This window comes from Rhinatrema bivittatum, chromosome 11 (assembly GCF_901001135.1).
Source record: "Rhinatrema bivittatum chromosome 11, aRhiBiv1.1, whole genome shotgun sequence".
NCBI lineage: Eukaryota > Metazoa > Chordata > Amphibia > Gymnophiona > Rhinatrematidae > Rhinatrema > Rhinatrema bivittatum.
Window position 1 is genome coordinate 26,359,680 of NC_042625.1, and position 12,754 is coordinate 26,372,433.

The following is a 12,754-nucleotide window of genomic DNA, read 5'->3' on the forward strand; positions in this document are numbered from 1 at the left end:
GTTTCAAGCGACTGCCTGCAGGGAGCCTAAGATGGCCGCTGTTCCTGCGCTAATCGGGGACGGTGCAACCGACTCGACCCGGACCTCGTGGACGGCTGCTGAGGCCAAAAACAACACCCCCTCCCTTCCCCCCCGCGCGGCTTAACGGAGGGTCCCTCGCCGCCCTGAGCACAAGACGCGTAGAGGCCCCCTCGAGACAGACGACCGTGGGAGAAGCCGCATGCGCGGCAAGAAGAACCCCGAGGTATAATCAGGCCCAGGGAAACCACGGAGCACAAACGGGAATAAAAAAAGTAAAGCGAAAACGCCGGTGCGGAAGGAGGGGGGAGGGAAAGTATCGGAGAGGAGGCACAAGTTAAGGAAAAACAGTTCAAACTATTTTATTTTTTTTTACACAGCCAAACGTGCACGCTGTCCTTGGTTCTGGACAGCCCCTGCTCCTGCCGCTGTAGCTGAAGTGAGAAAGCCAGGCTCCCCGGTTATCACTTCAGAGCTGCTAATTCCATTGACCAGGGTCCTCGACCCTGTTCAGTAGCTGTCTTGACCAGGGAGGATGGTCCTCTCAGGACCTGCCAACTCCCTGGGAGAATGACAGGCGTTCCACAAACCTGTGATTCTCTCCCCTTTTTTTTTTTTTTGTAAAAAAAAACAAAAAACAAAAAACAATAAAGGCACAGAAGCCCCTAACTAACTCTAAACTCCCTTAACAAGGAATCACACCAAAATTAAAGATCAGAAGAGACTGTGAGTTTTGCAGCCCTGCCATCTGCTGGAGACAGAGTAAGACTGAGGGACTGTGGGTGGCACCCTAGAATATATGGCAGGGTTGTTTGAAAAAACTTCTCTGTCTCCATATGCTGGAGGGGAGGCAAAACCCAGGAGTCTGGACTGATCCGGGTACATACAGGGAATTTCAAATTTCTCCTTCCAAAAAGCTTGAAGCAATCCCCCTAGGGAGATGCATGTCCATCATCTGTTGGAGACTGAGAATACTGGCAGTCTGGGGTCACTACAGGGCTTTATATTCTGTGACATCAGCTTGCTCCATCTCTATCTGCTGGTAGGGGAGCATAAACCCATCAGTCCTGAGTCCATCTGCCTACACACTAGGAAAGCAAAATTTGAATGCATTTGGTCGACTTATTTGCATTTGTTTGCACAGGGTGAGATCTTGAATGATTTAAATTGACAACATCATTATTTACCTCATTACCTTTGTTTTACATATAAGGAAACATGGTTCATTTTTAATATGTGCTTGTTCATGTCTTGGGTGAGGGAGGGATTTATGATGTATATACATTAATTTTCCTAGAAACGTTTCTTTCTTGTTCTTGACAGTGTGTTCAGAAACTACCTTGCTGTGTTGTTGATTGTATTTATTGGTGCAATTTCAATAAAAAGATGTTAACATAACATGTAAATGGAAGCTCTCTGGACAAAGAAAGTTTTTTCTGAGTCTGGCTCAGTTTTGCTTTCATCAAACTGCTGCAATTTCTCTAACAAAACTACTAGTACTTCTGTACATAAAATATATCTAGAACATGGATATATACCACATAAGTTTTCTAAAAATTGTTTATTGAACATTCTCTTCTTCAGAAATATAGGCAAATTCAAACTCTGCTCTTGTAGAATCTGTAAGAATCAGACATAGATATGTTCAGCATAAGTACAGTTCTTCCATGATTTCTTTTTTTTTTAGTTTACTAGGTACATACACCATTTATGCTGCTCTCAGACACTGAGCAGCAACTCCTTTGTACACCAGCAATTTTCAGAAGCCGTACGCCATCCAGAACTGAGATTTGCTATTTTCTCTAACAATGAAAAGAACCAATTCATCTTATTTTCCCTAAGCCAGGTTATGTCTACAGTACCTGAGATTAACAAGAGCGCAGTTTTAACCTATCTTTTTAATACAGCATGAATAAGAAGTTACCCAGGAAATGGTTCAACAGATGAACCTTTCATAAGCAGTGCCACCTGTTTACAATTTGTATGCTTAATAGTTAAAAGAAAACACTTCCAGTTAAAGAGGATGAACCTACTGGAACGAGCTATCCCAAACGTGGAAACAAATGTGTAATCTTAGTTATTTCCATGTGATTGCATGCTTTTGTCTAAAATTGTTTTGGCTTTGATGTATGTATACCACTGTTAGCAGCACTGGACAATCCAACTGGAAGAGGCAGAATACTAGATGTTAAATAAATAAATACTTTTAGTTCACTTCAATAATTTTTTGGTTTGTGCTGTGAATCTAAGTTATTTTATAAAAAAAAGGGAAAATCCATGAAAATGGTAAGGAGCATCACACTCCTCTGTTTGCAATCTTCAGGATTACCAATAAGACGCGTCTTTGACCCTGCTTCCGAAGGAAAATATTACCGTTCTACTGATGAACACTTTATAAAATTAGATATTTCACTAGAGCTGCCTTTATCAGAAGATCTGGCTTAAGTTAAAGCTCACCTTTTGGTTCGGTAATGATGTGACTAACACCTAGTCTTTGACAGACATAATGGAAGGCCTGGTTTCCAGGATTACACCACTGGTCAATATAATCATTAGAACATGTCCAGATCATGTTATTCATAGTATCATAACAAGCACCTGAAAAAAAAAAGTATAAGAAAATGTGAAGAATTATTTTTCCCTTACTCAGAAAATTAAAGATTGTAATATTCTGAAAATTTTAGAAAAATTTTCTAAAATGTATGACTCAGCTTAGCAACACAATCAAGGTGTGCAAAGCTTAGGTAGGATAAATATAGCACCGATCCTAGGCAGGGACATAAATTACTTTTGACTTGTTAAATTAGTGTGTTGGACCAAAGTTAAATATAATAGATGCAAAGTAGGAAAGGATTCATGAAATGGATTCTCATGTTCACACCAAAGGCAGGAATGTTCTTCTATGGACACTTCTAAAATTCACCCCCAAAATGTATGAGTGCAAGTATGACTTTTCAATGATTATGCCTACATTTACTTTGATCTCATCCTTCTAATTATTACACCACAGTGAATAACCCACTTTCCTTGTCATGTTCCTGGCTCATTCTAACCACTCACGCAGACCAACATCACTGTAAACTATTCTCAAAAGTGATGGCACCAAGACAGACAGACTGTGGTTATTGCCAAACCAAGGGAAGAAATGAGTCAAGATTGTTATGAGGGGACACAGTCACGAACATATAAATACATTTCTTACCAAGTCCTGGAACTAGAGCCCCTCGTCCAAGCGAGCTTCCTGCAGCATCAATGAGATCTGCCCGACTAGTGAACTGCCCATCAGAAATGTTATACACCAGACTGGAAGCAAGAACTTAGAAAATATGGACTAATAACTATCTTGGGAAATTTTCAACCATTTGTCCACAGATGTTCAAAATCCACCTCAAAAACATATTGAAAGCAGGTAGGTGGGTAGACACAGAGACAGGGATGGTAACTTCTAAACAGGCGCGTAGGCACACGTGCGCATGTTCAATGACCTGCAACCAGAGACGTGTCCATTTTATAACATGCACGCATATATACACGCATGTTTTAAAATAGGCTGGGTACGCATATATGTGCGTGCAGTTTTAAATGGACACACAAATGTGCACACAAATCCCACATCTACTGCGTAAATGGGGGAATGTTTCAAGGGATGCGCGCCGATGCTATTTGACATTTTCACAGTTCATTCTCAGTTCGCCCAGTTTAGGGATAGATTTGCAAACCCTCCTAATTTATTAGCCTCCCTTTCTCCCCCGTTAGCCCCAACCCTTAAAACCCCATTGACCTGCCTAAATTTGTTTTAAAAGTTACATGCCATCAATAGCAGAAGTAAGTTTATACAGCAGGGAACCCCGGCGCGCACAAGGATGCATAAGTATTTCCACGCACATTTCTTGGTCAGGCCCAGGTATGTCTATGCCCCGCCCCTTTTTGGAAACCTTTTACTTGTGCTAGCAGTGGGAGGAGATAAGCACGTCCTCAGGCAGTTTTTAAAACCCGCTTGGCACGCGCATCTCCCATTTTGGCGTGCGCAGGGCTTTAAAAAGTCATCTATAAATGTGTGTTACTATGTTGGTATGAAACATCCCAAAAAGTGGGAGTGTGTGGGTGTTTAGTTTATATATCTGTTGTTCTACAACTGGAAGAGTAACTCTTCAAGCAAGATCAAATGGAAAAAGAATACTTGAATTCTTGGCAATTGGAATGTGGCAAGAAACAGGTACGTGGAAGATTTTCATTAATTTAGACTGGATGCACGTGACCGTGTTTACCTGCACCTTCAAAATGATTTTCCTTTGTGTATGTATTACTATAATCGAGTTATATTATTACATACATAAATTCAAAACACAACAGCACCACTAACTTTGTTCTGGGATCCCAGAGGCCATAAAACATACAAATGCACACATTTTTATATTATCCTGATTGAAGTCTCATGCACTTGAGCTATTTAAAAATAGAAGCATCATCAATGTCAATTCTCCCTAAAACAGGAAGAATATTTAGTGAAAACATCTACTATGGCTAGCACAAAAATAAAGCTACATTATAATTCTACAGCATTTCATTTTCTACTGTATGTCTGATAATTGTGTAGAAAAGACATTTTAAGTATTGCATGAATTATGGTAACAAACTGAGTAAGCCCTATAGACTGGCAACAGTTGTGTGTACTGTTATGCAGGACAGCAGAGTTCATTTCTCTAGACCATTGGATGTTTAGCAGCGTGATAAGGGAAATCCCTGCTGATAGAAAAGGAACCAAAGAGTCTCACCCTTTGTGAGTTTCCCCTTTCAGCTTTTGGTCAACCTAGGAAAACTGTCAATTTCGTTGAAGTTAGAACAGACTGAAAAAAAGAGGAACACTGAAGAAAAAACAGATCTAAAGGAGACCCGTTTTAAGAGCATCTCCCATCATGTGCCTATGAAAAACACAAATAGGGGACCAGAAAAAAAGCAATGTTCGAGTAACTCACTTTTTAAAGAGGACAATCCACTGGTCCCACCAAAGAGTGATCGTGTAGTTGAGCTTCCTGATCCACCTGGAGGTGGAACCAACATGACCAAATATGTACCACAAGTGTACATTGGAGTTTTCCGTAACATTTTTAGTGGCAGTCCACAACTGGTGTTTGTAGCTGAAATATGAATAGACAACATAAACGCCCTACAAAATATGTTATGTAAATTAACAAAAAAGTGGCAAACCTCTACATAATATAAACAGGGCACAAGGAAACATACTGGCTAACTAAATACAAAGCTGGACTGAGCCAGTTGCTGTGTTGTGCACTGTCATAAAGCTAACCTAGGGTTGATTCTCAGGCCAAGGCTCAGGCTGAAGACGCTGCAGAGGTTGCATTCACTGCAGTATCCCAGCAATTGCTTGACTGCGACATAGATTAGCTAATTCAGGGCCTATGTTACCACATTCTGGAGAGAGCCACAGTCTGTGTAACCTGGCCAAGGTTGGTCACTGCAATGGTTGAGTTAAGAAGGTTGGGAAGGGATTAAAAGAAAAAAAAAAAAGACAAGAGGAAAAAACCAAGATAGTGCAAATGAAGCTCAGAGAGCTGGAAACATAAAACAGCAGGCGGCCATAAAGAAAAATACAACAATTGAAGCCAGAAGATAGAGTTCTACAGCACAAATAAAAGGCTTAGCCATTGTCAAAGCCTACACAATATGGCCAACTCCAGTCCTCCAAAGCCACAAACAGGCCTGATTTTAAGGACATCCCCAATGAATATGCATTAGATCGATTTGTATATAATAAAGAGTGCACATTTAAATCTCTCTCATGCATAATCATTGTGAAAATCCTGAAAACTAGGTCTATTTGTGGCTCTGGAGGACTAGAATTGGCCTCCCCTGCAGTATGGCTTGAAGTAGCCCTACAGTGAAAAACAGTAAAATGAAATGCAAAGTTCAGTATGATTCTTTGAGAACCTTATTTCAGACAATAAGAAAGCAATGTCTAATAATGCTGGCTCCTGAGAAAAATGCAATTTTACAGTATAAATTAATGTGTTAGAAAAAAGATAGTTTTAATCAGTAAGAAGAGCAGATCCCAGCAATACTGGCATGGGAAAGTTTGAATTCAGATCTCAAAAGTTATGCAAACCTCGATCAAGGACCACCAAGACCAACCAAGTGCTGTGGGCTGCAGAAGGCAATAAAATTTCTGCAGTATTCTGCTGGAAAAAATAAAGTCAGACCCTGTGGGGACGATACAATATCAGGCACGAAAAGACGTGCAACCAAACTGGGTGCATGTTTTTTTCAATGAGCGCACATCCCCCTCTCCTGGGCACCCGATACAACAGGCAAATGAGCTGCTGTGCTAAAAAGGATGCGCTAGGGATAAATTGTGCGTCCCTAGCACAACCATGGCATCGAGCACTCAGGAGATGTGGCTCTGCGCGCATTAAGAAAATGGATGCTCAATTAACAAGCGTCCGTTTTCCTAACTCGCTCACAGCCACGGTTTAGGAAAATGGACGCTCATAAATCGAGCATCCATTTTCCTAACCTGACCGCCATCAAAATATTTTTTTTTCATGCTGCTTCCTGATACTAAAGTAGGAGGAATCACAGAAAAGCAGTAATTTCTGCTTTTGAGCTCTTGACACACATCAACACTTAACGCCAGCTCTGGGACGGTATTCATGCTTGTGTGTAAAAACGTGCGCATCGGGTGCACAGTGATTTTTTTGCATCAGGAACAATAACTAATAGCTCATCTACATGGCATTTACATGTGATGAGTGCTGTTAGCTACGCGCTAATCCCATTATTGCATTGTGAGTTATTCTAGCGTGATCAAACATGCATCAAGCTATGCACAAGGCTGAGTGCACTGTATTGCATCAGCCTGTGTGATGGCCTAACCTTCAATAGTGAGAAATGGGAAGGAAAAGAAGAGAAAAAAAACAAGACAAAATAAAACTGGAGCAGAAACAATATCAGAGACAGCAAGATTGTATCATTTTTATGATGTGGGATCTCTCGAGACCATCTTTAAAAAGACACAGCAATTATAATTATTGCTGGGTACTGCCAAGCAAGAAGCAAGGATTCAACTCCTGCGCTAGGCTCTTCTACTCTGCGCTAAGATCAATAAACACAAATTGTGGGAGAAGCGCAAACCAAAAACTGACAAGCCAATCTATAAACTGTATGTTGACGCAGCATGTTTATGTGGATGGGCTATTAGAGCACGTCCTTTTGTCCTACATATATGGTTGCAGTGCCTTTTTAAAGGAGTAATGCTGCAGTTTTGCCAAAAATGTTTAAAATAAAGAACAGTTTAACAAAACTGCAACCAAAAGCTGTTTAGAAGCAAAATAAAATAATCAAAATACACAACACAATAATACATCATTATTTGTTACATGGTTTTCCAAATAGCAGAGTTCAAAGCATGTAACAGCAGGTTAGGATCAACATCAGAGTGCATACATTTAAATCATGTGGGGCTGCATATATTTAAAACATACATCTGCACTTTAGCCACAAAGTATTTGTAATATGATGCGGAATTCTACCATAAAAAATTTCTCACAAGTTTATGAGAATGGGATTTTCTGTAGATGGCTTTTTTTTTTTTTTGGTGAAAGGTTTGTTTGCAGGGTTTTCCCATATTTACTTACTTCCAATTGTGGGACATAACAAAACAGGAGGTACAGATACTGATTTCTAAACCTTTGACATTTTTGGAGAGTGAGCTTTTTCAAAATACCCATTCCAAAGCACAAGTTAGTAGAATTTACAAAGCAATACACTGGAGAGAGGAGATGAAATCATTAAAAGTTGGGGAAGGGTGGGATAAGGAGTTGGGGAAAGAAAATGAGCAGGAAACCTGACCAAATTATTGAAGGAATATGGAAGTGCTCTAGAGCTGAGAGTATAATTGAACAGCAGTACAGAATCCTCTGGAGGGCATCCTTAAACCCCGGACAATAAAATATGGGAACAGAGGGGCTTTGTCACATATCCTGGTCACTTGGTCAATTATTCAGCTATTTTGGGGTGAGGTTCAAGCATGTATTAAGCAAATGTTGAAATTCACTTTGTCTGATGATCCCAGAATATGTATTTTATATTTTATGTCACAGGGCATGGTGAATAATGTAATCTTGACTTTAAGAATACTACTCCTTGTTGGAAGATGGGTTATAATTAAAAAATGGAATGCTTTTTATAATGAATTAAGTCAGCTGTTGGAACTGGAGGTAAACAGAAAGAATGGAAAGAGGCTTTGGATGTCTGGAGGGACTACAAGTTCACTGACAGGTGATGTTGGAAGGGAACAGGGGATAGATTAGTCATGGTGGAAACTTTATGAGGAGGGGTTCTGGGGGTAGGTGAACTGTTATTTAACACATTCATTAAGATACGAAAACTTTTGGGTGTGTTTATAAGTGACTAAAATTGCTGTTATATATACGTTTACAAATAATGGCAAAAACTAAATAAAAATATGTAATAAAACATACAAACACTGAAAAACATTTTTTAATAAATAGTGCAAGTGCTTATACTTATGTGCAAAAAAGTTATCAGCAATATTTCTTAAAGGATGAAAAAGCCAGTTCATAATCCCCACAATTAGCAGTAAGACAAATCTTTGCTGTTATCGATGCCAAATGGCTTCTCTGTCATTTTTAATCATCACTGACAGAAAGACAATCCTTAAACTACCTTAATATCTTTTCATTGCAGATAGTGAGAGCTTATGAATGGCAGTTGCACTATATCTCACTTGTATTATTAGTAGAAAATAAACAAAGTGGTGCCAATGGACAACATAGACAGAAATTGAATATACAAAATACCCCATCTTAAGGCCCTAGAGCTTTGCCCAAAAATGATGGCTTCCTCAAGGGTTAACAATTCAAAGAATATAAATTACTTATCTGAAAGCATCCACTTTATCGTTTTACAAACAGTATTACACCACCTTACCTGCTTTACTCTCACCACTCGTAAATATATATATATTTTGTACTACTCAATAAAAAGGTTTTTTTTTAATTTTTTTAAAAACCTTACTTCTGGGGGTAATATCTGCATATAAGGCACAATGGGCAGCATCATCATCAATAAAATACTCACACATCAATAAACTGGTACAAAAGTCACCAATACCACTTTCACTGGGAAGGATGAAAATGCTAACCCAGCTACAACGGCAACAATACATCCCAGACAGCATAGCTAATTCAGCCCTGAAATCAACAGGAAAAAAGCAAGTTTGCTTACCGTAAACTGTGTTTTCCGTAGATAGCAGGATGAATTAGCCATGCTTCGTGTCGTGTTTTCTGGCTGTCTCTTGTTTTTAGTAGTTTCAAGTATAGGGAAATAGTCTACGGCATACTAAGTCACTAAAAGAAAGTTTAGGGTCTTATACAAATAATATTTTTCTCCTACTGTTATTTATTTTGATTTTATTTAAATTTATTTTATTTTCTTAGTTTAATTTATATTTTAGTTTTATTTTTATGATTTGATTTGTTTTTAATACCATTGAAAACCATTTTGGTCAATTTTATATTGTTAAAGACGGTATAGAAATGTATAAATAAATAAATAAATGCTGACCCACCCACCTTCCTAGACAGCCTCAAAGTTGTGCGTTTTGTTGGATCAGCTATACTATGGACTGAAAAGAAGAAGATGGCACTGCACGAGGAAGCATGAGCAGCCGCACAGAGCCAAAGCTCTGTAATCTTTGAGAAGCTTCGCCTAGGCCGCCCCGGAGGGACGTCTCAGACAGCATGGCTAATTCATACTGCTATCTATGGAGAAAACAGTTTACGGTAAGCAAACTTGCTTTTTTCTGTTTACTGACTTTTTGTTCTTATCAAAGTATTAAATTAAAAATAAAAAATAAAAAACAAACAATAAAAGACAGCCAAGAACCATCTAAGAACAAATGTTATTTTTTATTAACTGTTTTACCAAGGACTTACAAACTTAGCTACTACAGAGCCAAAATTATTGCTCAAAAAAACTTCCTCATTAACATCTGACTTCAACATGTGAGCCATTGAATAGTCAGTTTTTCACATGCCATGACCAGCTTGCGATGCCTTGTCTCAGTCATTTTAGTTTAATTCATGTTGTTTTCCCCCTCTCTGAGCTTCTTTCTTTTATATTTTCTGCCTAATTTTATGTTGGATGTTTGTCTTTGATTGTGCATATACATAATTATAAAGTTGATGTTGGTGTTTCTATAGCTGCGAGAAAACCTATGGCCTATTTTTCTTTATCTGTAAACCTTATTGGATTGTTGCTTGTGTTTTATGCTTTGTGTCTCCGTGAGCAATATAACATTAGCTGGGACCTCTCCCTAGTCTGACAGACTTCCTTCCCTACCACAAAGTTAATGGATACTGCACAAACTGGAATGAAATTTGTTATATTTGCATCTCTTAACTACTCGGCCAGTGAGTTGTGAGCTGTTTCTTCACTTTTGCAATTTTCGAGGCTACCTGAGCAATTTTTCTTTCCCAGAGGCCTTTGATTCTTTGGTTTGTTCCATAAACTATTTGTACAGCTGTTAAGCTGTTAGCATAGTCAGTTAGCAGTGTTTGACCAATGACTGCTGCCTACAGCTTAGGGTAAGATGCAGTTTTTTCTGTTAGTAGTCTTTTGGCCACTTGATACTACATATTGAAATCTGTGAAAAAATTAATGAGAGATAAGATATAGCTATATAGATATATTTTTGTTGTATTTTGCCCCAAGCTGACTGATCGCTCCTCTTGGGGCCAGGGAAGCAATGCAGTGGCTCATGCCGTCTCCTGAGTAGGGGATCCTTTAGCCCCGATTCTTTCTTCTCCTGGGGTGTATTATGTTATCTAGGAGTGTTGGGTGCAGTTCAAAGGGAGGAAGTATGTTGAGGTCCCATGAAACAGGCAGCTTCGTCACAGGCAGTTTTAAGCACAAGATGCCTTTCATAAATCGGGAGACCAGAGGATGATTTGACACCAGAAGTCAGTTGCATGAGCGATGATACGCAGCAATAACACTCACATGGATCCGTACAGATGCCATCGCCAGACCCACCTGATATAAGGAATGGAGATACTCCAATGACAACTCTGGGGAGCAAGAGAAGGGGTCTATGTCTGTGCCCCCCACACCAGGCTGAGTATCGGTGCCACTTGCCTTGATAATTTCTCCTGGTAGAAGTCTTCCTGGATGACACAAAGAAATCCTGGATCTCTGTCGGCAAGTGCAAGTGGCTCAATACTCTCCCTTTCAAACTCCAAGCAGTAAGATGTAGCGAGGAGTGCATGGGATGAAGGAGGGTGCTGTTTTCTTGTGTCAGGAGATCTAAACCTTTGCCCTTGGGAATAGGTGGGGTGATGGAGAGTTGAACTAGATGTGCGTACCACGGTTGTCTGGGCCAAGCTGGAGCAATTAGAATGAAGTCTGACACGTCCAAAATACACTTCTGAACTATCCTGGAAATTAGTGGAATTGGGGGAGGGGGGGGGGAGGGGGGTTACGTGTAAAAAAGTCCCCTCATCCACAGTATGAGGAATACATCCTGGGCAAAATCACTCCCTACTGGGGTAGACTGAGCAGAACCTACTTACTTTCCTGTTGTGTAGCATCGCGAAGAGGTCCGTGCAAGGAAGATCCCACATCGCAAAGAGTTTGGTTCGCCACATCTTGGTGAAAGGCCCATTCGTGCGGATAAAAAATCCTGCTTAGTCTGTCAGTTGTGTTATTTGCTACTCCTGGAAGATAGGTCGCCTGGAGACAGACCGATTGTTCCTCCGCCCACTCCATGATCTGGACTGCTTCCCTGCACAAGTTCCAGGAACTGGACCCTCCTTCCTTGTTTATGCAGAACATGGCTACCTGGTTGTCTGTGTATATCATGACATTTTTTTCCCGCAGGAGGTTTCTAAACTTGTGGAGGGCATTATTTATCACAGAGCTCCAACAAGTTAATCTGTTGAGCTCGTTCCCGTGTGGACCACAGCCCTTGCATCTTTATATGTTCCAAATGGGCTCCTCACCCCATTGGTTGAAGCATCTGTGGTCAGAACCAATTGATGGGGAGGGGCATGGAATGTTGCTCCTATGGTAAGAACTGCAGGGAGCAACCATCACGTCAGATCGTGTGCCATGGATGGGGTCAGGCATATTCTTTGGGCAACTGGTTGTGAGAATAGAGTCCACTGCACCTTCAGACCCCACTGTAGGCAGCGCATGTGTAGACGAGTTTTCAGTACTACGTATATCTCCGCTACCAGGATCTGGTAGGCCGAGGGTCGTGCGCAACCTTTCAATCGCAAGGCAAAGTTGCGAAGGGTGTGGGCTCTGTTGGTAAAAATGCTCTTCCTGCAATAGTATTTATCTTGGCCCCAATGAACTGCAGTGCTTGTGGAGGTTGATGATGAACCCCAGCCCTTCCAGACAATGAACTGTCATTTCCAGGTTGAACTGTAGAGTGGTGGGCTTCAGTGCCACCAGTAACCAATCATCCAGGTATGGAAATAGTTGTATTCCCTTCCTTCTTAAATGGACCATAATGGTAATAGCACATATTGACTTGAAAATAAAGGTAGCACCAGGAGGAGCTGTGTTTGGAATGTGGAAGTATGTCTACTTGAGATCCAGTGAGCACATCCAATCTTTGGGTTATAAGAAGGGTAGAATCGACTTGAGAGACGTCATTTTGAACTTCTCCTTCCAAATAAATTTGTTCAGAGCC

The 12,754-nt window shown here is 40.3% G+C and overlaps 1 protein-coding gene across 6 annotated transcripts in view; it reads right to left on the reverse strand.

Moving 5' to 3' along the window:
• HECTD4 (HECT domain E3 ubiquitin protein ligase 4) overlaps positions 1 to 12,754 on the reverse strand; it is a 541,903-nt gene that overhangs the window by 418,597 nt on the left and 110,552 nt on the right. For 5 of the 6 annotated variants that reach the window (XM_029571654.1, XM_029571657.1, XM_029571655.1 and 2 more), the window contains 3 exons: positions 4,995 to 5,156; positions 3,221 to 3,334; positions 2,476 to 2,616 (listed from right to left, as the gene is read on the reverse strand). In XM_029571654.1, coding sequence (XP_029427514.1) covers positions 2,476 to 2,616; positions 3,221 to 3,334; positions 4,995 to 5,156 — 417 coding nt within the window. The remainder of the gene's footprint in view (positions 1 to 2,475; positions 2,617 to 3,220; positions 3,335 to 4,994; positions 5,157 to 12,754) is intronic. The other variant, XM_029571656.1, reaches the window with a different exon arrangement.